Raw genomic sequence first — 24,880 nt, 5'->3', positions numbered from 1 at the left:
ACACAGCAATGCAGAGACTGGCACATAGTCTTACAGCTGGGGATCTGCCAGGATGGAAATTTATTGTAACAGAAATAAGCTGTAAGATCCCCGTGCTGCCAACACAGTAGTGCACTGGCACAGTCCAAAAAGTACGTGACTGAAGGCTTCAGAAGATGGAAGTGCCTTTCTTAGTCCTTTTTGCAGAAGCCAATGGGAGGGGAAGAATGGCCAATGCTCACACACCAAACCATTAATGTGTAGGGTTAGAGAAAGGTATTTTCATGTTCAAAGCATGGATCTGGCTAATTCAAACCCTTTGGGTGCCTCTGCTTTGCCACCTAGCACTGTGCCCTAGGTTAGGTGAAATGAGAGGGGTGGCATCCATCCTACAGAGCTGCAGGGGAAGGCTGCAGTGCTGTCCTAGTGTGTATGGTTTTATTGGTTTTACTTGGGTGGGTGGCCAAGCTCCACCACAACCGCTCTCTCACTCCCCCTCCTCAAAGAGGAACAGGAAGAAAATACGATGAAAGGAGCTCAGGGGTTGAGATAAGGATGAGGAGATCACACAGTAATTATAATGTCAGGCAAAACAGACTTAGCATAGGGAGACAGTAAGATTTATTGCCTATTACTAACAAGCTAGAGAAGTGAGAAACAAAGGAAAGAAACCAAAAGCACCTTCCCCCCTATCCACCCTCTTCCACCTCCTCCCCCCGAGCGGTGCAGGGGAACAGGGTAATGGGGGTTATGGTCAGTCTATAGCGCTTCCTCACCGCCACTCCTTGGTCACTCTTGTCCCCTGTGCTGTGGGGTCCCTCCCACGGGATGCAGTCCTTGCTGAACTGATCTGGCGTGGGCTGCCCACAGGCAGCAGCTCTTCAAGAACTGCTCCAGATATGGGTCTGTACCACGGGGTCCATCCCTCGGGAGCAAACTGCTCCAACCTGGGTCCCCCACGGGCAGCAGCTCCTGCCAGGTCACTTGCTCCTGCGTGGGCTCCTCTCCACAGCCTACAGCTCTGGCCTGGAATCTGCTCCAGCAGGGGTCTTCCACAGGCCGCAGTCTCCTTCCGTGCAGGTCCACCTGCTCCACCGTGGTCTCCTCCACAGGCTTCAGCGTGGAGATCTGCTCCACCGTGGTACTCCATGGGCTGCAGGGAGACAGCCTGCTTCACCATGGGCCTCACCACAGGCCGCAGGGGACTTCTGCTCCGGTGCCTGGAGCACCTCTCCCCCTCCTTCTTCACTGACCTTGGCGCCTGCAAGGCTGTTCCTCACTCCTCTCACTCTCCCAGCTGCTGTGTAGCACAGCATTTTTTTTTTCCCCTGTCTTAAATCTGCTCTCACAGAGGTGCAAACAACATCACTTATTGTCTCAGCTCTGGTGAGCAGTGGGGCCCTTACCTAACATGGGGCAGCTTCTAGATCCTTCTCACAGAAGCCACCCCTATGGCCCCCTGCTACCAAAACCTTTCCACATAAACCCACTACAGTGGTGTCCTTGGCCATGGGACACCAGCAAGAGGCATCCCCTTGCCCTGCCAGTCCTGACAGTGTGTACCTCGGCCTCCTTTTGTGGCCTGGAGGGCCAGAAGCAGCTGGCTGACAGGGTTAGTGGAAGAGGAAGAGTTGCATGAGGTGCAGTGCTGTGCCAGCAGGGAAAGAGGTGGGGTGTGATTAGGGTGCACGTATGCACATGCACACACACACATTCATCCCCCAATTCTGCTGTCCTGCAGAGGTTTAGGTACAAGTTTTAACTTTGTGTGCCAGAGCTGCCAATCCTATTTGATCAAAGACACACATTTGTAAGCCTTCTGCAAATTATGACCACATATCTTCTCTCATTTGCACAAGTTTCTACCAAAAATATTTACCTGGGCATTTCACAAAGTGATCCAAAACAGTTTATCATAAAATTTTGAAGTTAAGGGTTAAAATCACTGCGTGGCTTAGGCTGAACGAAGCCGGTGGATGTAGCAACGTCTCACTCCTTCCCACTGGGATCTTCAGTCCCAAGGGAGACCTCCAGGAACAGGTCTGTTTTACAGTGGTCTAGGAAGGTGCGAAAACCTCAGAGCAGGGTTTGCAGTGGTGATCAGTGATGGGACCTTTTCAGCCTCAGTATCGAAATGGCTTTTGCACTCTCCTGGGGGTTGGATGGCTCATGTCTAAATCCCTCTCTGCCTCACTAAGAAAAGCTTTCAAACATCGTTTTCAGCTACTTAGTTATTGCTTTATCTAAGAGCCTTCTGGAGTTGGAGCAGACTTATTTGTCTCTCAGGTTGGAGCAGTTCTGTTTAAAAAAATAAAAAATAAAATGAAGTGTTCACCCTGTCAGGGCGGAAAGCTGAGGAAGCCTCTACAGATCAGCATTGACAAGACTGAGACATAATTAATACAGGGCTCCAACTGCTAAATCTCAATGTAAGACAAGCTAGGAAATGCAAAAGCTTAAACTCTACACGTGTCAGTCAAAGTCAGACCTCTGCAAACCCAGAGGGCATCTTCTCATCCTGCCTTTTTATGTCAGTACAGCTCTACTGACTTCAGGAATTATTTATTCATGAGCCTAGCAGGTCTCCAGTCAGATCCAACCTGTGGAAAACCATTCATTTTCCAGTTGTTGCATTGTTAAATGACACTATAAACTACTGCCCATGGGCGATGTGGCTATAGTAAAGGAATATACGTTAACTTTCTTGACGCTGAAGAAGAATTCAGCTGTGCAAACACTGATGTATAGTTTCGGGCAAAGGTCTATTGTTGCTCCATATGCCACTAGTGCCATCAGTTAAGTGTCTGTTTCAGTGTGAGGTGCCTGGGCTTGCAGAGCATCGTGCCTGTGCAGATCCTTTGCTTTCTGGGGAATGTGCTAACAGTGTAGACGACACGTTAATCCCACCACGGGGTCAGGGTACCCCCGACTATGGGTGAGATGATGATGGGGAGGTTAGTCTCTTTAAAGGACCTTTGCATAGCTCAAAGGCTTCATCCACCATGAATATATGTCTGAATTTAGAGCCTCTCAGAGGAGTGAGGGAAGTGTAAGGGTGTGCTGCTTCTACTGCCCATCTGGCTCACCTTATTTTGCACTGGGGTCCTGTTCTGGTCCTTGTTCATGTGGCAGGCCAGTTGCATGTGGCCTATGCTCTGCAAGAAACCCCTCAGCAGGGGAGCCCAGTGCAGATGAGGAGGTGACTTACAGGATCCTTATAGGAATGAGTTCTGATTTTATTAAAACAAACAAACAAACAACTTTTCCCTATAAAAATACAATAAATAAATAAAATAAAATAACCCTCTGAGAGGCACATCAAAAAAACTATTTTCTATTCCACACATTGTGTCGACCTTTCCATCTCCATTGCAGTTGTTTCATTTCCTCTGTTCCCTCCATTCACAATGCAGTATAGAATTGGAGAATTTGGCAAAGTGGAAAAAAATGATTCAGTCATCAAGACCATCACTTCCAGTCCAAGATTGCTGCTTACAATATTTTCTCTAGAATGACTCAGACCAGACTTCAGTGGCTCAGAAAATAATGTTGTCCTTGTACTTGATTTGGTTAAAACACTGTTATTCAGGCCTCACACTGGTGAAAAGAATTTCAGTGCAAAGGACATATTTTCATGGCATGGTAAGCTAAAAGCAAAACTATCGTTTCCCTTAGAAAATCACTGAACAGTTAGTACTAGTGTGGCTGTTATCCCCTTAGGGAGATTAACACACAGGAACAAATAAATAAATCACACATGGCTGTCAAGCAGACGTGGGAAAAATTATTCTTCCATACTGAAATTATTGGACCAAGTGACCTTGTTTCGACCTGGGGTTGGGCAGGAGCCAGTCCCAGTGGGACAAACATAAGGCTGTGCTTGGGGTGGCTTTGGGTTTTTGCTTATTTTCTTTTTGTTTGGCAGAGTTTTAGCATAACAGAGAAAAATCAAAACCACTCGAATAACTGATGTATTTATTTTCTTATATACACTTAAATATGGCACATCTGACAGTAGTTGTACAATAAACTCAGAATGATAATCAAAGCTGGACAGTAGATCAAATAACTCAGTGCTGACTCTATTAGAAGCCAAATCCTGTACACTGAATTTCTGAAGAAAATTTCACCCTAGAGTTGCGTTAGCTAAGGATTCAGAGGCTAAGATTATCTAGTCTCAGTTTTTGAAAGACTGGCTGGTGACTGCAACTCTATTACCAGTACCAGCTTCATCTTCCATAGTATAACATTGAATTGTCTCTTTCTGCTCTTTCTTCCACACAGACAGAAATTCATCAGTTGTTTTTACCTCTTACAGAACAATTGTCAGTGTCCCAGAGGACTGACCTGCAGTTAGTGATAAATAAATAAATGCAGACTGGATTCATTCTTCTGCTGTTAATGTGGAAGATGTTCGTGTTTACTACTGTTTGAAAGTCAGTGACAGCTACGTTGCGAAGCAGTGGATTTTTGTAGAATTGAGGAAGTTCGGTCAAGGATTTTCTTTGCTTTGAGACCCATGAGAACCTCTCTTCTCCTTCGGGCAACGACAATGCCTGGCACACGTTGGTTTTGCAGTGGGGCATGTTCTGGGTTGGGACGGACATTTGTCCTCACAGCTGTTTAATGAAGGAGAAGAGAGCAAAAAAGAGAGGAGCATTTTAATATGATAATTCTTCACTGCCCCTTTCCCCAACTTTTTCATCACCAGACATGTAGGAGATGTTTGAGAAAGTGCTGAAACCCTACAACAGAGGGAGAAGACTTTGCTGCCAGGCAGTTCTTGTCTGCAGCAACGTCTTCTTGTTGTCCATTCATCCACAGTCAGCCTAAGTAATTCTTTCATTTCTTGCGAGCAGTGAAGTCCTGGATAGTGCTGCCCTCAAATTGTATGAAGTACCTTAGCTTACTTGATGCTTCAACTTTGGTCCTCCAAGACTACTGGGCATAAAAGTCTTGCATAGAAGTCCTGTGTCCAGATCACAGTCATTTCTAGAAGCTAAACTCATGTAAACAAATGATTGCATCGATACCCACCCACATCTGCAACACAAATGACGAAGCCTCTGATACTCACTTTTGGCTCTGCTGATTCCTTTAGCTATTTGCATATTTGTTGCCATCTATTTTATACTCATCCATATTTTCAAAGCTGAGTCTAAAGATGCAAATGTTACTTCTTCCACAGCTTCCTCTCTATGAATGAACCTAAGAGCTCTGTGAGAATGAACCCTATAGGTGACCATACAGTGAACTGCAGTTCTGCTAAGGTACCCAGGGAAACTGGATTCTGACTGTTCATACAAGCTTTCAGACTGAGTTCTTGCATGCTCTTGGATCTCTACATGTGACCAGGGTTCTCTGAGAAGGAAATCTTTAAAACTAAGCTAAAAAAAGGAGTATTTTAAAAGCATATTTTCCATTTAAGTTTTGCCAAGGAAACCTCAAAACTAGTTGCACAAAAAGATTTGGAAAATGCATGGAGTCTAACAGCCCCAAAACAATTTTCCTGGTTCTCAGAGGAATCAGACCTGATTGGATGGCTTTCCATGTGTACAAAATTTCATTAGCTCTAGCAAATCATTTGCTCTGAGGACAAACTTAATGTGGAATGTGTGGCATGGTGTGGATGTTAATTTAGGGTACCTCTGTCCCTAGAAGTTCATGAGAAAGCATTTGGCTGTCACACAGAACACAGGCTGGGTTCTGACTCGCTGGAAGTGCAAGACTCGGTGTCTCACAGTAAATCCCCTTGTAACACAGTAATTTCAAGTGTAGCACAATTTTAGCAGCTATTCCCCTAAGAATAGGGAAAAAATAATAAATCTAGGTAGTTGAATAACATCCTTGTCCAGATTTCTCAAAACATGCTAATTAAATAAACCTTAGACTCTTCTATGACGTGAGTATTGTAAATACTATATTATTATTATTATCCCCATAATTGCAGCAAGGTATTTTATCCTGGGTGGCACTCCTGGCTAATTGAGCACTTGCACCTCCAGCATCTATGCAAGCTAATTCAGATCTTGCAGTACAGGCAGTGAATGACAAGGAGCACTTACCTGCAGGTTTCAGCATGAAATATCTTGTGTTTCTGAGCACAGCTTTCCTGGCTCTCCCTACACAAATAGCAGCTGCAGTTCTCTTTACTTTGAAAGAAGTCTGTGGGACACTTCTGTCTACAGATGCATTCACAATTTTCTTCATCAAATTCCATATGTTGTCCACACATAGCCAGTTCAGCAAGAGGAGGGAGTCCTGCAATAGTCAAAAAAAAAAAAAAAACTTTTAGTGTTAGGCTTTACAGGGCAAAATCCGGCTCTTTCATTGCAATCAGTAGGACTCGTGTACACTTTGATTTATTCTAGTCTTTACAATTTCTGTTGCAATTTACAGTGCAGAAAAGGATTTCTAGAGTTTTTCAAGGGAGGAGTGAGCCGACTGTTTCACTAACTCTGATGCTGTTATTCTTGTGGATTGAACCCTGCATAAAAGTACTTTATTTGGGGGCTGTATATCAGAAGTGCCAAATGTGAGGTTTTGGAACACACAAAACTTTACTGCACTGCAGCTTTTTAAGAGAAAAATCTTAGAAAGGATTTAGTGGAAGTCCAAAGTTGCATATGCACACAAACTAGCACCCTCACTGTTCAATGTATCTCACTATCCATACACTCTGGAATTTTTTGCAAAAATAATATTATGTCTAGCATGATGCAAGCCAGTCTAGCACTTCAATGAGCAACATATATACACTTGTCAGTTAAAGAAAGGAGAAAATACTTTGTTTCAGAAACAAAACTCCAGCCAAGGGAACGCTCCAATACCTCATCTATCGTCCCTCAAAATACACATCTGGAGTACAATATGAGGCTAATCCTAGAAAAAAGGGGAACATATTTTCTGAAAGCCACATTAAAACACTGGCAGCATATCCCTGGTTAAAGGTCATGGCATATAATGTGTCACTGGAAAGGTAATTTCCTGTAATTTTACAATTAGCTATTAGATTTAGCCTATGGAATGTAACCTGTATCCATGACCTCTGCAACCTGAGCTCTGCTCTTACTGACCAGAACAGGCCTGTACGTTACTTGAAAGAAACCTTCATTATTTACTTAATGCTGAAAAACCAATATCCAAAAAATAAAAACCAAGTCCTATTTGAAGAGAGGAAAGAATCTGCCCCAGATTCTTGGAAAACAAAGCACTTCCTTGGGGTGATAAAGTTTGGCGTGTATGAGTGTTTCAGTCTCACTGTTTTAACATCAAAGACAGAGTTTAAGTTATTTTGTCCTAGCCACAGCCAAACACAACGTGCTTCAGAGAGTTATATTTTATCTGAGGAAATATTGAGTTTATGTCAACAAAAGCTATAATTCAACAAGCCACAAATTCTAATCTCCAGGCTGACCTCACAAAAGGCCAAGAGTGAAGAGGACTTTGGCTATTCATAGTCCTTTGGACATACTCTGAAATATGGAGTACTAATCCTTTCTTGAGTAAAAAGACTAACATGAGTTTAACTACATAACTTAATGGTCAAATGATCTGATCCAGAATGAGAACAGATCCTACAGAAAAAGCTATGCAACCAATCTATTAACCTTAGGACATTGCAAACAACAGAGTAGCTTAAGAAATTATTTAGTTTTACTTTAACTTGCTTGCTAGCTCGCTTTTATCATTGCCTTGTCTGGTTTGCGCTTTTGCTGGTTGAATGTAGCTTAAACCAGAGAGTCAGGGCTTCTGTGTCCATCTGCTCTACTGCTGTCACAATTTTACTTCAACTGTTACAATTTCCTAAGAAAATCAGTTTTTTTTTTTTTAAAAAAAAGAATGACATAGGTGAAGATTTAACTTTACTCTTAATGTTTACTGCTAGTAGGTGCCTTTATACTTACTCAGTTCCCTCCCAGAATATTTCCTGCAAATTTATTTGACAGGGTAAAGTTTTCCATGAAAAGCAGAGGGAGAAAGGAAGTACTGGACACTTGTACTTACTTTCATAGATTTATAGAATCCTAGGATCACAGAACGGTTTGGATTGGAAGAGACCTTAAAGATCACCCAGTTCCACCCCCCTGCCATGGGCAGGGACACCTCCCAGCAGACCAGGTTGCCCAAAGCCCCATCCAGCCTGGCCTTGAGCACCTCCAGGGATGGGGCATCCACAGCTTCTCTGGGAAACTCCATCCAATGCCTCACCTTCTAAGTGTCTTCTAAGTGAAGAGTTTCCCTCTAACATCTAATTTAAATCTCCCCTCATTTAGTTTAAAGCCATTACATCTTGTCCTGTTCCTGACAAAGAGTCCCTCCCCAGCTTTCCTGCAGGCCCCCTTTAGGAACTGGAAGGCCGCTGTAAGGTCTCCCTGGAGCCTTCTCTTCTTCAGGATGAACAACCCCAACTCTCTCTGCCTGTCTTCATTTTACCCTCTCCCATTTTCTTCTACAGATCCTAAAGGGTGTACTTGCATACTCTTGAGTATATATATCAGTTTGAAAGCCTCCGAAATACCTTATTAGACTATCTAAAAGATAGTCTAATACTTTCAAAGATTATAATCCTTTGCACTGACTACAGCTAATAGGAAGGACTGATTTTACCCATCTTATTTCTTATTCCTGATACATCTGTTCTCAAGAATTTCCCGTAATGAAGATTCAACACCTTCCCCAGAAAATATAATCCAGGGGATATTTTTTTCTACAGTTAAAAGGCTTTCCCTAATGTACATCATGCAATTTAAGGCCAATGTAAAATAAATTAAAAAAATAATAATCAAGGGGGCCTACTTCATTAACTGTTTTTAATACATTCCTGTTTCTTATTCAGCTTGCTAATATAGATGGAGTAAAATGTCTATGGAAAAAAGCATGAGAGGGGGATAAGCATATATGAATGTCTATTTTCAGGTGAGTTTCTACACCATAAGCCAGGCCCATTTAAGGATGTAGAATTAAAACTGTACCTCTCACAACAGGAAATGGTACATAACCAAAATGAAACACAAGCAGCCTGGACATAGTAAATAAATGTATCCATTGGTAATTTTATCTTTACCTTCCCGTCTGTTGGGATGCTGTACATCTACAACACATTCACATTTGTCACTATCCCAGATCCATCCATTATGGCAAAGTTTGTTGGCAAAGGGACAACTAGGAAAAAAAAAAAAAAAGAGATGGAAATTAAAAATAATTTAACAATAATATCAAGAGCTGCATCATAGTCATTTGGCAAAATGAACCTATGCTTAAAGATGTACAATGGACTGTTTTCAGGGTCAGAGAGACCAGCCTGACTTTTAGGTACTTGGATCTGGGAGTGGAGCTCACAAACTGGAAGAAGGCTGAAGTTCTTCAGTGCCTGCATAGGAAGAGGATTCAGAGCAGCCAGCAGGCTGAGTGATGGCTGGAAGTAGCTTTGCTGAAATGTCACCTATACCCCAGCCCACAAGCCTAGCTGAAGGGCACTTGCAGGGTCAAGCCTACATGCAGGGCTAGACAGAGACTTCTGACCTAACTTTAGGTGACCCTTTAGCTGTGTTTCCAGAGTGTTTGTTGAGGTAATGTAGTCGGTTTCCTTCAGGACTACAGCATGTTATGCCATACTTTGGAGTCAGATGTGAGATCACTTTTCTCCGGACACTGAGCCTGACAGATGCAAACCAGGACTGAATAAAAAAATTAAATCCATGGTTTGCATCAATTCTGACCCAAGGTGACATGATGTACAGGAGAGTGCTTTAGGTTGATCTCCGTACTCTCATGTGCCCAGCTAAGTAATGTGTGAGCAGAACTACTCATGTCATGTTGAAAAATAAAATCTGTTGGGATAACAGAAAATGAAGGCACCATTATAATGACCAAATCAGAACAAAATAATTTTGATACATTGGACCCCACAACACAGGTAGTCACTTGTAAATGAGGGAACTTACCCATCTTCTTCCGGGTACTGGACAGATCTTCGTATGATGGTGTACTGGTGACGCTGGGTATTTGATAAACACTTACAGCCAGTGTGATTGGCAATTTTGATTGGCACGGGCTCTGGAACACTTGTCAAGGGAACTGAGATCTCAAAGAGCTAGGGAGGTGAAATAAACATTTATTTTTTTTCAGTTTCCATTATGCAATTACTATATTAAATCAAAGGTTCTTAGCCTTTGCCACCACTTGCCTCACCATTGCTCTTTCCTAGCAATAGTTACCATAGGCTTGAACGAGTAGGTGGGCACTGAGGGTTTTGAAGTGAAAGGCAAACAATGCTTATCACTGTACAAACTTGCCAAAATGGTCATCTCAGAGTCATATAACCAGCTACTAAATACCCAAGGTCACCCCAAAATCTTTGCAAATGCACTCAAATGCCTCTTCTGGATTGCTAGCACAAGATGGAAAAGACACAGACGTTGGGAACTTTGTTCTCAATTATATCATCAGTTGAATCTCAGCCACTCATAAAAACATTTAGCTCTCCTAAGGTACTCACAACTTGCATCTTTAGGTCCCTAACTTAAGCCCCACAGACTTCTCAGAGACAGAGGAAACGGGAGTAAATAAAAGAGTTCAGTGCACTTTAGTTGGGTTCCTGCAGGGAATCATTCTTTGTTGATTTTAGTAGGAACCTAAGGAACCAAGCAGCCTAACTTCAGTCATGTAAATTGTTTAAGGTGACCTCTGGGTAGCCTTGTAGAAGCTCTGGTTCTCTGGGCAGTTCCTTGTGGGAGTCCGTGAAGTGACCCACACCCCCTCTGACCCAACAGGCCAACTTTTTTCAAGTGGAAAGTAAGGCATAAAGTACTTCTCAGCATGCCAGGTTAGTGCTGCATCCAGATTCAGTGGCTGAGAAATAGTCCTAAACCTGACTGTTTAGATATTTAAAGGTAAGTGTCATAGGCTCTAACTTCAGGTGGCAGGAATATCCTTCAGTGGATATTTAATGCAAGGAAAAAGAAATACTCTTATGGGAGTAATTTCGTAGATTTTAGAGAAGTCTGGGCTGCTGGTAGTGTGTCCAGGACTGGAATTTAGCTGGGGGCTTTTGAGGGAATGGTTATTTTGAAGGGCACTAAAGGAATGTTACACTCTGCAGAATTGCAGCTTTTCAACAAACTTATGAACTGCTGCTCCAAAAACACATAAATAAGTAAATACTTTTTAGCGTGACCTAGCTCCCTGAGTTGATCGGATGTCTTTTGTGTATAGCCAACAGCTCATAAGTGCTTTCTCTGTCTAGTGTGGAATGAAAGCAATTAATGAACATTGACGCAAGAAGGACAGGTCCAGTGTGCCCAGACACAAAGGAATTGCATTACAAAAAAACTGAAACAATATGGAAGTAAATCAGGCCTGCTGACCTTCAAATGCTTCCCCATAAGGACTTCAATTTTGTTTTTAAAACAACTGCCCTCAGTCATTGTTCTGTCTTAAAGAAAAAACTATTGGATAATTAGAATTTAATACAAGTGCAAAAGGTTTTATTAGTAGGGGTGCCCAAAATGAAGATTAATCTAGGAGGACCTGTCCCTTGTGTTCATTTTGTAGGTATGGACACAGATAATCAGTTTCAAACGTATTGCTGATTGAAAGTACTGAAGTTGGAGCTGTGCTCGGTTGCCGACTGGAGCAAAATATCTCTGTACATAGACGCTAGAGGGAGTCTACTGAAAGAAGCTCTCTGGATACTCTCTTTATGCTCACTTTTTGGCACCAGTCATCAAAATTAAGATATTTGTTGCTTTTTGCACCTAAGCAATAACTGGCTGCTGGTTTAAGCCTTTCTTTTCCAAAGTAACTTGTGATTTGGGACAATATGAAGCATTCATATTGAGAGCAGTTGGCATCTTCTGATGAAAATGTCTCCTTTTAAGGCTCACAAAACTGTACCTCAATAACTATTAACCATCCTTGTGGCATTAATGGCAATTTTGAGAATGCAGCTGAGCTAGACTCCTAGCCCCACACAACAAATTGTCCCAGATTTTCTCAATCCTTTGGTGGAGGGTATTCCCACGAGCCAATGGTCTCAAGAGGTCCCAGGTCCAAGTAACAATACGTTAAAGAAGCATTAAACCCCATAATGTCACGTGAGCCTACAGTCACTTTCTCAGGACCTGATTTTCCATCTCTATGCATATATAAACATTTGTAATAATACGACATGAGTGTAAAATGTCATTGCACATGCCTGCGTTCACTCCACATAGATAAAAAAATCAATTCTTCTGTTTGTTATGACAGAGCAGACAGATCTTTCATAACAGGATTTCAGAAACCAAACATCCTCTTTCCCCTCCCTTCTTTGAGAGCCAGGGTGAAAAGAAAGCATGTAAATAGGCTCATTTACCGTTTTTGACACGTAAGTTGTACTCGTGTTCATGCAGCTCAGACTCTCCTCATTGCAGCAGCCTCCACATCTGAACACGTTCACACAGGGAGGCTTGAAGAATTTGTTAGTTGTTGTACCCAGCTCTTTGGCAACCTCCACACAGGTTTCCCTTGGCACACACTGAGTCTTTTGCCATTCCTCATCTATGACTGGAGAGAACACCATTTTTATGAGCAATCACAGCAAAGTAAACCTCTGATTAGTGAGGCAAAAACATTGCATAAATAAAAATGGAGTGCTGGCAGGCCATCTGCACTTATTTGGACCAATTTAAGGACCAGAGAGAGGCGGAGTACAAAATTATCCCAGTAATTTACACCAGCTGCCCTGGCAAAGAGGTTACTACATTTATCTGCCTTTGGTTTTCAACACGGATGACCAAAATCTCCGTTCACGTCCATGGGTTAAGTAGGGCCACATCGATCTCTGCTGACAGAGGATCAGTTCCCCAGGGCCCGTCTGGTCAGGCTTGCCCCAGCCCTTTATTCTCTCCTGCAGGGTCATCGTCATGCTACCACCCTAGCCTCTCGCCACATGTACCCCACTGTGGGCACACAGAGCCTGGGCCTGACTGGAAAAGCACATCAATGATTAACAGATTCTGGTCAGAGGGTATTAGTACTCCCACTGGATGTCAGCCAGCGAGCTGTTTCCAAGCTGCTGAATGAAATCCAAGACAAACACTCTCACACCTAAATACCCTCTGGGGCTTTAAGTTGGAATAACAAGAATATGAATTCAAGTGTGTTTTATCTATTCAAAACAACGTGGCATCTTTCAAATACTCAATTGGTGTAGACTAGTAATTTATTTCAGACCTATCTGTCAAACTCTGACTGTGAGAAGGAATAATGCATTCACTGGCGAAAGCACAGAGAGAAAATAGTAGCATTTACATAATACGATCTCAGGTCTTCTTAGAAGTGGCCCTGCTTTTTTTTTCTGCTTTTGCTTATCTGATTCATGTTATGGAATTACTCGAGAGTCATCAGTGCTTGTGCTTTAAGTCCTTAAAATTCTGAAAACATTTTTCCTGTCTGCCCCCCTCCAGCAGCTTTATGAAAGATGAAAAGCAACTTCTTGCTCTGCCAGTGCTGTCCATGTCCCTGCTATTGTGCCAGCAGTATGCACATTTATAGGGAAGTTCTAAATATATATATATATATATTACTGGAAGACTTTTAATCTTTCGCTTTTATCTTCAGATAAGCCTTTATTTCACTCTTTCCTACCTGACTTTCCTTTTATTTATTGATTTTTCTTCAACTGACTGTGTATATTTAAATCAGTTTGTTTATTTCTGCAGAGTTCTTCCTCAGGGCTGATTCACTCTACCTTCCAGTCATTCAAAAATTGTGAAAAATAACAGTTTAGGGTCTGGATTCTGATTTTACTTCCTGTAGCATAAATGAAAGGAATAATCACAAAAATCAACAGAATTTTCTAGAGTAGTTGAGTGTACTAAAGCAGCAATCTAATCCTAAGCCTTAAAATAGAAAATAAAGTGTTTGCCAAACTTATTAAAGTACATGCATGTAATCACTTCAGATGTCACTTCAGTGAGGGTGAGCAGTGATGACCTTTCCATCTGCACATACCTTCCCTTTATTAATCACATTATCTATTTATTTATTTATTTATTTTAAATAGAAGGGCTGCTGTAGGAAGGGCTGGTCAAAGAAGTGGGTGTCATGCTTTGCTGTGAAGCAGTGTGGTTGCTGTGATCTCCCTGAGCAAGCACAGGGCATTTGCTGCAAAATCTGGCTCTGATGATACACGCTCAAGCTTGAAAGTGCTGCTGCTGTAGGTGGACTGAGCTGCTCTGAAGAGGCTGTGGTGGGACAGGGTGAGGGGGGCTTTCAGTGAGCTCGTTGTTAAAGCTCTACAAAAGGAGGAACAAAGTCTCTAAATCTCCTAGTTGGAGTTTGGGGTACAGTTGAAGATTGTCTAGCAGTGAAGCTGTGAATAGGCTTGACCCAGCCTTCTCGTCATAGCACTTTACTAAACCAAAACAGATGCTCTTGGCAAAAGGGACAGTGCTTACTGACTGGAAAGGGTGTGGGAAAGAAATACATGTTTATAGTCTCCATTTTTAAAAAAGGAGCTTTAATACCTTGCACATATTAAGATACTAGAACAAAGTCATTTCTGTTCTGGGATAATTCCACTTCAGATGGAAGAATGAAGATGACCCAACTGGCTTTTTTTAACTTAAATTTCAGTGACTGGACTTTGATTGAGAAAGCCAACATACCTGTGTCCAAAGTTAGATATTTAAAGAGAAAGAACGAAGTAAACTAACAGCTGTGACAAAATGGTTATGAGAATATTACATCTATACAACTATAGGTATCTGACTATATTACCTGAAGAGTTACATTGTTCTGCCATTAAAAACGCCTGTTGCAAAAAGCCTACATTGTCTCAGTACCATTTGACAACATCCTCTGTTGTTTCAGTGTATTGACAAAAGGAACATTTTTTTTTCATAAATACAGAGGCTCACTCAATGAGCAACAGTGAACAGAGAAATACAGCATCTGACTCTGGGTACTACTAATAACAGCTACATGAACTCCTAATGATTCTGTATAGGCTTGTAAAGGTGTTCAAACAAAATGTGTAACATTAATTAAAGTCCCCTTAGTTGTTCTTCCAATCTGTATTGGATGCTGGATTTTGTTTTGTTTAGTTTGTGCATTTTTGTTGTTGTCTGTTTGCTTTTGCTTTGTTGTCTCTACAACATTTTTATGAGATGCTTAAAGCCATGCCTGTCACATAAAAACACTTTTCAGACTGGCATTCATCTCTGCATTTCTGTTCCATGGCTCAGAGAACTAAATTGAGGCCTTTGCTCAGTCATAATTCAGTTGAAATGTAGAAGCAATAGATATTAAAGCGACATCAATTACGTACAAATGTGGCTGTGGTTATTGTAAAAGCAGTGCTGGAACAGGATCAGCAGTATCCGATTTCCCCAAAGGAAAGTGATATGGTCATGTCACTTCAGGGTAAAGACTGAACAAAAAAGAATAGCTTGATCTGTACTTGGTTAGCCTATAGAACAGCTTTGCTGTAGGAAATCCATCTCCGTGACTGAAGCGTAGTACTTGATCTTTTATTCTACATCAATGCACATATAATGGCCCTTGAGTCTCTCACCTACAGGGAACAGTATTCATTTTTGCTCCACGTGGGGAACCGATTGTGATTCCCTTCACTCAGGTGCTGGCTGGCAGTTTCAAAGCCTACTTCTCTCTAGAGAGATTTCCTCAAATAGAGAGAGAAGATTAGGGCAATACCTCCTTCCTGCAGTTCCCACTCAGACACTGCTGATGACGTGCAGTGCCTTATATCAAAACACACCTAATAAAGAAAGGGATTTTGATGCCTGTTGTAAAGCTCGTTTGTTTTTGCCTGCAAGCAAATTCCAGGATCTGGCAAGATGCTGCTGGCAGGCCCCTCAGCCCATCATTCCAGCCCACTCTATGCATGTTTACTTCCCCTCTTTTTGTGGAGTGATGAATTCATACATAATATATCTTTCCCTCGAAAGGTACACAGTACAGTAAGCCTGATTTTCCCATAAAAGAGGCAGACATATTCAGGCTGTTGCCTTACATTTTTTCATACGGAATCATTTTCCATGAACGCCCTGCTCTTTCCAGTCCAGGTGTATTCTAGGAAACCCCTGGCACTTAACCCATTACTGCATAAGAAACAATGGTCCTGAAGCTGCAACCAGACTCCAAACCTGCACCCACCTTTCAGTGTGTCGATGTCATAGAAAGCAGCAGCAAATCTGGTAGAACGATGTGATGCAGAGCGGGAATCTAAATTGGCCAGACTTTTGAGTTTTAGCCTGCATTTCCACAGCTTCCAATCCTCAGAATGAGTGATTCGAAGCAGCTCTTCCAGGCTAGATGCTCTCCTGATCTGCTGCTCTGACCGCTCCAGTGCTGACAGAGATGTCCTCTGGAAAGAAAGGGGGAAGTCAGAAAGCCAGCACATTTACAGCCTGTCCCAAATGCAGCACACCGAGCATTTGCATGGAGGCAGCACATTGCTGAGAACAGCTGAGAATGCCTGGGAAAACAGGAGCACACAGGAATGTCCCTGTTTCTAATGGTGCCTGTTGTCAGACCAATCTGCAGGATTTGTGCCCTTATAAATTGGGAGGGTGAGATACCCCCTTCCTCACCCTTCCCATCACAGCCATCAGACCTGATCGACCTATGCAGGCTGCACTCCCCATGTCCCTGCTCCCCAGGGAACCTGGCATGTCACCTCTGTGTCACCTCCACAGACAACCTGAATGAGTTCAGCTGGCAAGGACAACCCAGGCACCTTTTCAGTGAGCCACCTTGGGTGCCAAAATTCTGGTGTCAATCAGGAGATATCAGTGTAAGAGTAGGGCCAACCCACACAGCGTGCAAACACGACATTCAAGGTGCTGCAAAGTGCAGGGTGCATCTGCCAGTTCCCACCATGATTACCATCTGGGACATGCCCAAGTCAGCCAAGGTGGCCTCAAGTCAAGCCCCCACGCTGTGGCTGTGCAGCAGCATTAGTGCAGTCATTGCATTTTCCCCCTTCTTGAGGTACATGACCGTTCTCCACTTCCATGGGAGAACGCTCCCTACAAAGGCCTACACCATCAGTTTACAGTCATTATTCACTTAAAATATACCTTTTTAATAGAAACTTAATATTGCACGGCACACCACAACAATGCTGGTTTCTTTGGCTGCTGTTTTCTGACATCTGTGTGCCTCTACCAAGACACTGCATATTTATTTCCACTGACTCACCAGGTCTGCTAAAAACTACTGCCTCCAACCCAAGCAAAAGGTTATCTTTGTAAATGGCTGTGCTCTGCTGGGCTGGTGCTCAGCTGTGTTCTCTGGTAATGCAGTCGGCTGTGCTTTCTGACTGGCAGATAAAGGGCTGCACTGCCAGCTCTCATAAATAATACACCACATCCTAAAGGCAAGGCTGAAAGATGGGAGCTGGTGATTAGGCAGCCAGCAGCCTGCAGTCCCAGCCAGCAGCCAGCTAGTGTTCTGCATAAGCCTAGAGAAAGAGTGAGGGGAAGAGTCACCTATGAAAGAAAGATTTTTAGATGAGATCTGAAACCTAGGCATTGACCACATCTGTTGTTCATTATTAAAACATCTGTGGCATTTATTTTGCAATGATACAGATGTTAGCTTGTACACACTGGCCAAGTTCATTTTTGCATAATTACCTTCCACTGACCTAAAATTCCCTAAGTAGTTAATCAGAATAAGTTATTTACTCTTCTTTTATGCCCATATGGAACATTGTATCATGCTCTAGCAAGCTGCCATGTTTTATTATGATGAAAGAGATGGCTGCTTTTCATAGGTGTATCATTTCTCATATATTTCATCTGTGGTAAAAACTGGAAAGCCCATCTCAATACTTATGGACAAATAGGTCAAAAGGAATGTGAAAAATTAGCACCAGTAACTTAACTGCAAGAGAGTTTTACAAACAAGCTACCCAGAATTTTGCTGATCTAGGAAAGCTCAGATTCAGCTTGAGGTCAATATGTCAAGAGTTATTTTTTCAAAGAACCGCAGCTTATATTCACTCTCATACACATACTGTCTCCTTGACCCTGCAAAACATATGAGTATGGGACCAGGGGTGGTGTGTTAATGGGACCAAAGAAGTTTAAAATGAAATGTATTAAGCATTAACATTTTTTTTGTCTTTACAGTAATATATATATAAAATAATAAAAAAACACACACCAAAAAAAAAAAAAAAGATGTTCAAGCTAGATCAGTATCCAAGACTTTAAACTAGAATGAAATTACAGAGAACCAGTAAAATTATATGATGCTATTCCGTAAATGAAAAGACACGTCTCTGCATTTCTTGTAGAAGTCAATAGTTAGGACTTGCTTTTCCATTTCTTTCACTTAAATATCAAATGTTATTATAGGAGAAAACTAATTTTAATCTTAAGGTCAAAAAATACACAAAAAGTATGCATGCCTCATGGTAAAAAGATCTCTGTGCTTTTCTAAAGCAAAAATTTGTACTGCTTAAAGTATCTTTGTATTTTTAAAGCTATACAGATTCATTGATGTGGAAATGACTGACTTTATGCCTGCAAAATTAATGTTGTATAGAAAGGGGGAAAAAAATTATTAATAGAATTCAATTTTGTACAAAAAAAATGCATATCAAATGGTTTGTGAATTGTGGTAATTACAAAAGTGTACCTCTGATATTGATGCACTATAGTGGTATTGACAAAGCCTGCCTATGTATGCAGGTTTTTCCTTCTCTTCTGTTACTCTTTCTCTTATATTGGAAATTGGAGAAGTGCAGTCAAAGGAAACGGGAAGCGCAGTGCACTTTACAGAATTCCCTTTAGAGTCATTAGAAGTTAAACCTAATTAACTACACCATGATTATCCAAAACTCACACAGAGCCCTTGGAACTGAGTTATCACTTCTCTCTGCCAGGGCTATTCAACCCTGAAGTGAATCATCTGCCTTTACTGTCTTCATATTTCCTAACAGATACACAAGCTCTTCATTTAATGGGATAACCAGTTGCCTCCCAGCACAATGTCAGGATAATTATGTTCCTTCTTCTTTTATTTGACTTCTTCCTGGAGGGAATAGATTTTGCAGCTGATTTTTTAACTTCTTCCCAGGAATCCAATACAAAAATTCCTGATGCCATTTCCCATATCAACAACAGCATTGAGATAAAGTGCTGTCTCTCCTTCTGAGCACTACTGACACTAGGCATGATAGTAAGCAGAAGGCACTGATAGATGTTTGGAGAGGGCTGAATCCCAAGTAATTGTAGATTTTTATACTGTGGAGATCTATTTTGTCTGTGACCTAGTCACTCTCAGCTCCCTCTACAGCTGAGGTAGAGAAATAGACACTTGTAGGGCATGAGGCATTTGAAATCATGTTGAAAGTCTGCTAGCTGCCCAGAAAGTCAAGGCTCACCAGATCACAAAAGTCATCTGTGTTGTGGATCTTTGGTTAAATGAATCCCACTGCAGCTTTCTGGGATATAAAACATTTGAAGTGAAACATCTCATTTTCTTCTGACCTGACTAGATGCTGAAACAGGAACAATGAGTACTGCCTTACACATTTGTTTTGTCTTCATTGAGACTTTTACAATACACTCAGTAAGATGTTATTTTAAACACTTGCTAAAGCATGGACAGACTGTTCATAATCTAGAAAGGAGTCTCTCATCTTTATACAGTTTGACCATAGAGGTGGATAGCCACAACTTAAAAGCATTCAAAACTATAAGCTTATAGAAAAATAAATAAATAAATAAATGGAAACACATGGAAGATGCAGCATCCCCACCAGCAGGATTATGGCCTCAGCTGGGGCACTCCCTTGTTATGGCACAGCAGCACTGAATAGCGTGTGGTCACAAAATCTTTCTCAAGCATACATTTGTATCTAGTGTGTTTTGAAAAGGACAGCATTATCTGAAAACATAAAACCTTTTATGGTCTCAGGCAATATCACAGATGACATACCATATGACTGCTAATACCACACAGATGTGGACACTTCTTTCATGTACAACAGTCTGAATTCAAGCCCTGTTTAATTACAGACAACATACTCTGGCCGACTGAAAAGCTACGCTTGGAAGAGTGCAGCTAGCACAGAAAGATGAATAAATGTTTCAAAATGTGAAATTGGTGTTAGATTTGATGACATTCCAAACCTACCCTTCATGTGATGATCAAATGATTTTTTTTTTATTTTTTTTTTCCTTCTCACAGTGATAGTGAGTGGACAGCATGCAAAGAGGTCAAATCTCCACTGATATTTTTGGGAGGTCCAGATCCCCTGAACAAGCAGGAGGAACAGAGACACTTTCTATCTGCTTCTCCTAACTGCAGTCACCTGCATGTGCAATTTCAGACTTTTCAGAGACCCCTTCCTCCCTTTCTCAGGCTTTCTCTGATAATGAGAGCCCTTCCTTCCAGGTTCCTCCCCCCTGTTATGGTGTCATGTGCACCACCTGTGTCCTCCTCAGTTCTTGTCTACCTGCAACATTTGCCATTCTGCTTTCATCATCTTGTACTGCTTGGAACACGCTGTACTTTTATGTTTATTTTTCCTTTTTTCTCCACAGGTTTAAGCGATGGGTCAGGTGAGAGTCTAATGAGATCTAACTCAGGCTGAGTTGTTCAATTTCTTGATGTAGAGACATCCATTTTTTCTGCCTGCCATGCCCTCACTCCCCTTCTCTTAGGTCACCAAAGATTTTAGTGGTCAGCTGGGATGAGCTTTCACCACTGTGGTAGTTGGTTGTGATGGTTGCAATCTAGCTGTGGAACAGGACTTCACTGCACTTAGCATTGCTCACATAGTTGGCAAAATGAATATATCTGGTCCCCAAAAGCTTAACATTTCCATTAACGTTTGAGAGAGAAAGAAAACAGAGGAGCTATTGAAAAAGGGCCAGGACAACGTTCTTTACACGATCCCAAAAAGAAATATATATATATATCTTTGGAACCATATCACTGGAAATCTCAAAATGTCACAAAATTTTACTAACCATAAATGTATACCCCATAGTAAACCAAGTACATAATGCTATTGCCTACAATAAATGTTTGCTTAGAACTCATCAATACCAAATAACAAAACAAAGCAGTATAGTAGGTTTAAGTAGTTCATTCTTATCTCTTCATCTTGTTGCTACATTTAATATCATTTTTCAAAGCATCACAATGAATTCCATGCCCAAAGATAAAAATCTGATTTGTACTCAAATCTTTTTTTTCTGTTTTTCATGAGAGGAACCTGCCATATGTTCCAAAACTTTCTTCAGTTCAAAGAGGAATATCTATTTTCCTGCATTTGGAATACAAGCAATATCATTGACATCAGGAAATGATAACGTGGGTTAGCATTGTGATTTTTGGATAATTACAACTTCTGTCCTTCCAAAAGAAACCATAATGGACTATCTATCTTCTTCCTAGCAATCTCAGACGCCAGAGAACTCTAAAAGTAGTTAGCATTGGAAAGAAACAAGAGAAAGAGCAGTGGTATATTCAGTGGCCTTTCCCACCTTGGAAGATGGTTTAAATCAGACAGAGTCCATTACCTTGTTGACTTATAATAGTCAAACATTTGTCTTGCGTGTCATGTTGTACAGATGCAGAATTTCACAATTAGTCTGCACTGCTCAAACTGTACCCCTTCTTGACAATTAGTATTGTCAAGCTCCTATCAGCTGTTGCCACTCAACAGTTTGCACCTTTTCTCCATGCTTGACAAGCTCCTAGGTTTCTTGCTTAAGGAAAAAGTACCCTACACATTTCAAACTGATGTCTGAGTGAGCCAGCAGAACACAATTCATTTTTACATTTCACTCCTTCTAGCACGTCACAGATGATCTTTTCATTAATGCTGTATTTGGCCCATTCACGATCTCCTGGAGGTATTTTGAACGACAGAGAAAAGATGTGTAGAATGCAATAGTGATAGGAAGGCCTACTGAAGTCCTAAATTTACTCAAAAATTTACACAAACACATGCCTAGGACCCCAGATTAATTATTTTCAAGTTCAGTAACTATAAGTATTTTTATTTAAGAAAACAGAATAATAATAATAATAATAGTGAATAATATTTTGCATGTATGACAAGGCAAAAATAAAGGTTTATTAAATCCATATATTGCATGCTCTGAGGAAAGTTCTACTTGCATTTCACTTTGTACTCAGGCACACTCACAGACTCAAGAAAGACATTCCTAAAGCTTACACAGATGTCTAAAACACTTTATTTTAGCCTCAGCCCCAGCAGTCCTTATCCACGGTCGGACATAAACCTCTGCTCAAAGCTATACATGTGTAACAGCTCTTCTGAAAGAGAACATATTTTTTTTTCTGATTTAGGGTCACAGATAATATTGTGACAAGTGCTGCACAAATACCAATGGACAGCTTCAACATTATCACTATGTCTGGAGCCAGGACAAATGATTAAGGAACCTCTCAATAACCTTGCACTGTTTTATGATCCATCTTCTCAGCAGTTAAACAATAAAAAGAAGGTAAGAACTTTATCTTGCCAACCAAAGCAGCTTTTAGGTGCATAACAAAGAATTATGATTCTCTTAATGCCATTGTATTACAAACATTGCCAAGCAGGTTTAAGCTAAGTTCAAACTAAATCTTTCAAAATTAACAAATTTAGTGGGGGATGTTTCATCACAAAGTGAGGGCACTTGGACATCGACAAAGAGTGCTGGCAGCAAATGAGAACATTTTGAAGCTTTATGCGAGTGCCATGTGCTTGATGCAGCAGTAGCAGCCACATGTAGTTCAAAAGCAGTCACAAAGACTTCATGCAACCAGATGATGCAACTGCACCAAGGCCTAAAGGAGCTGGGACTGGCTAAAGACAAGGACTGCCAGTTTCCTGGATGGAGGACTGCACCTCATGCCCTGCCTCAAAGCCATGCTGTGGTTCATAGTGTAGTTTGTTAGCTGATCTGACCAAGGAATCTCTACGCTCAAAGCGAGTTCTTGTGAAAAAATCTTACTCTCTCTTGGCAAGAACACAGCCCAGTTCCTTCTATTTCAGAGTCAACACAAAGATGGTGCCCGAAGTCATCGTTTGAGCATTTCCCTGATGAAGCTGACAAGCTTCCATGTAATCTCTGAAGTAAGAGGAACTCCTTTTGATGATTTGCATCATTTTTAGTAACTATTTCTAGCATTATTGTGGTTTCCAGCAGTATGGGGCTTGGGTATAAACACAAAATAAAGAGACAATCCCTAACATGGTGACTACAACCAAAGGAGAAGAAAAGAGAAAACAGAGGAAGGCATTTATCCAAAGGGGTTACCAAGAAAACACAGAAAATAATGCTTAGAGTCATAGGCCATGATTTTGAGATAGCAGGGGTCCAACCAGTGTCAAATTTATCATAACAGATATTGTCAATTTTACAGCATCTTGTATTATTTGGTGTTGCATAACAGACAATAAAATTGTGAAACTCTTCTGCAGCTTGAATGCATCAGATTTGCACGAGTAACTTACAGCCTTATCAAGAAGCAACTGCCTCAGCTTTTAAACATCTAGCATGGGGAGTTTAACTTTACCATGTCTGACATATAATAGCTTGCACTAATTTTATCATCACTGTTGTATTTCATTTCTGAGAAGAAAAAAAATAAAATGTTTTCAACAGCTCCTCTAAAATCAGAACTTTGATTCTCTGTCAGCTATGAACTTTTGATATATGTAATACCATCCCTGACAGTATCCCCTCTGGGCTCATGATTATCTATGCATTATTACTGCACAAATAAGCTATTTTTAATTATAATGAATATGACCTCATAAAGACAAAACAATGAGATATTTTGACTTCCTACTAATATTCTTCCCTAAAACAAATAGGATTCTCATGGGATTTCTCACTGACATTTACAGGCTCTTCCATCTTTATCAGAAACATGGATGAAGCTTCAGGGGCTTTCAGTACTTCATTCCACCTTCAGATGGAGACTATTTAAACAAAAACTTAAATCTGTTCTAATACTCAGGAAAAAAAAAAAAAAAAAAAATCAAGCTCTCTCAGACTGGACACTCACCTGGGTTGTCATTCCAGTTACAGCATCAATAATCTGGAGGGACATGTAGCTTATGGTAAAGTCAAGTGTTGGTCCAGTGAGGCTGACTTCTAGCTTCCACTTTTTAAAAAGTTCTTTCTTTAGAGGAAATTGTGTTGAAAGACTCCAACTATATTGTCTGAGTAGATTGCGAAAAAAACGCAACTTTTTAAGAGGTTGGAAATGACCAAGTCTTTCCCCAAATACAAAATTACTAGGGACTGCATTACAGTTGAGAAACTAGTATTGCATTAGACATAGTTATATGATAGTCAGAAAAGTTGTCTGGTCGGGGCTTGAGGACTGGGGCAACTTTTTTTTCTGCACAAAAGCCCTCTCAGCAAATTGAGGCCTTGATGTGACTGCTAATACTCTCAGCTATTCAGATGTGTCCACTGCTATAGTATTTTCTGCAACTGCATCAGAGAGTACTCCACATAACTCACACAAGCAAAAATATTCATGTGTCAAAAATGCATCTTCTAGCTGCAATGCCCAGACAGCTACTCCTGCTTTGCTCGAGGAGCAGAAAATGGTCCTCTGGGTGGAAAGCCTGCAGGTCACCTCTCTACCCTCACCAGTGCCTGCTTGCCCAGCTGGAGCTCAAAGTTTGGAAAGCAGGCAGAAAAACAAGTTTTGCTTCCCCCATTCAAAGCCTAGGAGACACCTCTCTGCTGTCTGAGTTAGAGAGTATTTGTCTTGACCATACTTCCTCTCAGAAAAGGGTGACCATGTGATCAATCCAGTCATCCCACAAGGTCTAGTGTGTCAGTGCTGCTGAAAGAGAAACAGTATAGCTCCCTGTCCTGTAAAGAAGAGCAGC

General features: G+C 41.2%; 1 protein-coding gene across 3 annotated transcripts in view; it reads right to left on the bottom strand.

Annotated features, from left to right (window-relative positions):
- Positions 1 to 3,937: 3,937 nt before the first annotated feature.
- VEGFD (vascular endothelial growth factor D) overlaps positions 3,938 to 24,880 on the bottom strand; it is a 56,870-nt gene continuing 35,927 nt past the window's right edge. For all 3 annotated transcript variants that reach the window (XM_035327498.1, XM_035327415.1, XM_035327327.1), the window contains 6 exons: positions 16,144 to 16,354; positions 12,338 to 12,528; positions 9,927 to 10,075; positions 9,047 to 9,144; positions 6,045 to 6,240; positions 3,938 to 4,598 (listed from right to left, as the gene is read on the bottom strand). In XM_035327498.1, coding sequence (XP_035183389.1) covers positions 4,472 to 4,598; positions 6,045 to 6,240; positions 9,047 to 9,144; positions 9,927 to 10,075; positions 12,338 to 12,528; positions 16,144 to 16,354 — 972 coding nt within the window. In that variant the 3' untranslated portion in view covers positions 3,938 to 4,471. The remainder of the gene's footprint in view (positions 4,599 to 6,044; positions 6,241 to 9,046; positions 9,145 to 9,926; positions 10,076 to 12,337; positions 12,529 to 16,143; positions 16,355 to 24,880) is intronic.

Source organism: Oxyura jamaicensis, chromosome 1 (assembly GCF_011077185.1).
Source record: "Oxyura jamaicensis isolate SHBP4307 breed ruddy duck chromosome 1, BPBGC_Ojam_1.0, whole genome shotgun sequence".
Lineage (NCBI taxonomy): Eukaryota > Metazoa > Chordata > Aves > Anseriformes > Anatidae > Oxyura > Oxyura jamaicensis.
This window is presented reverse-complemented; position numbering and strand designations above follow the sequence as displayed.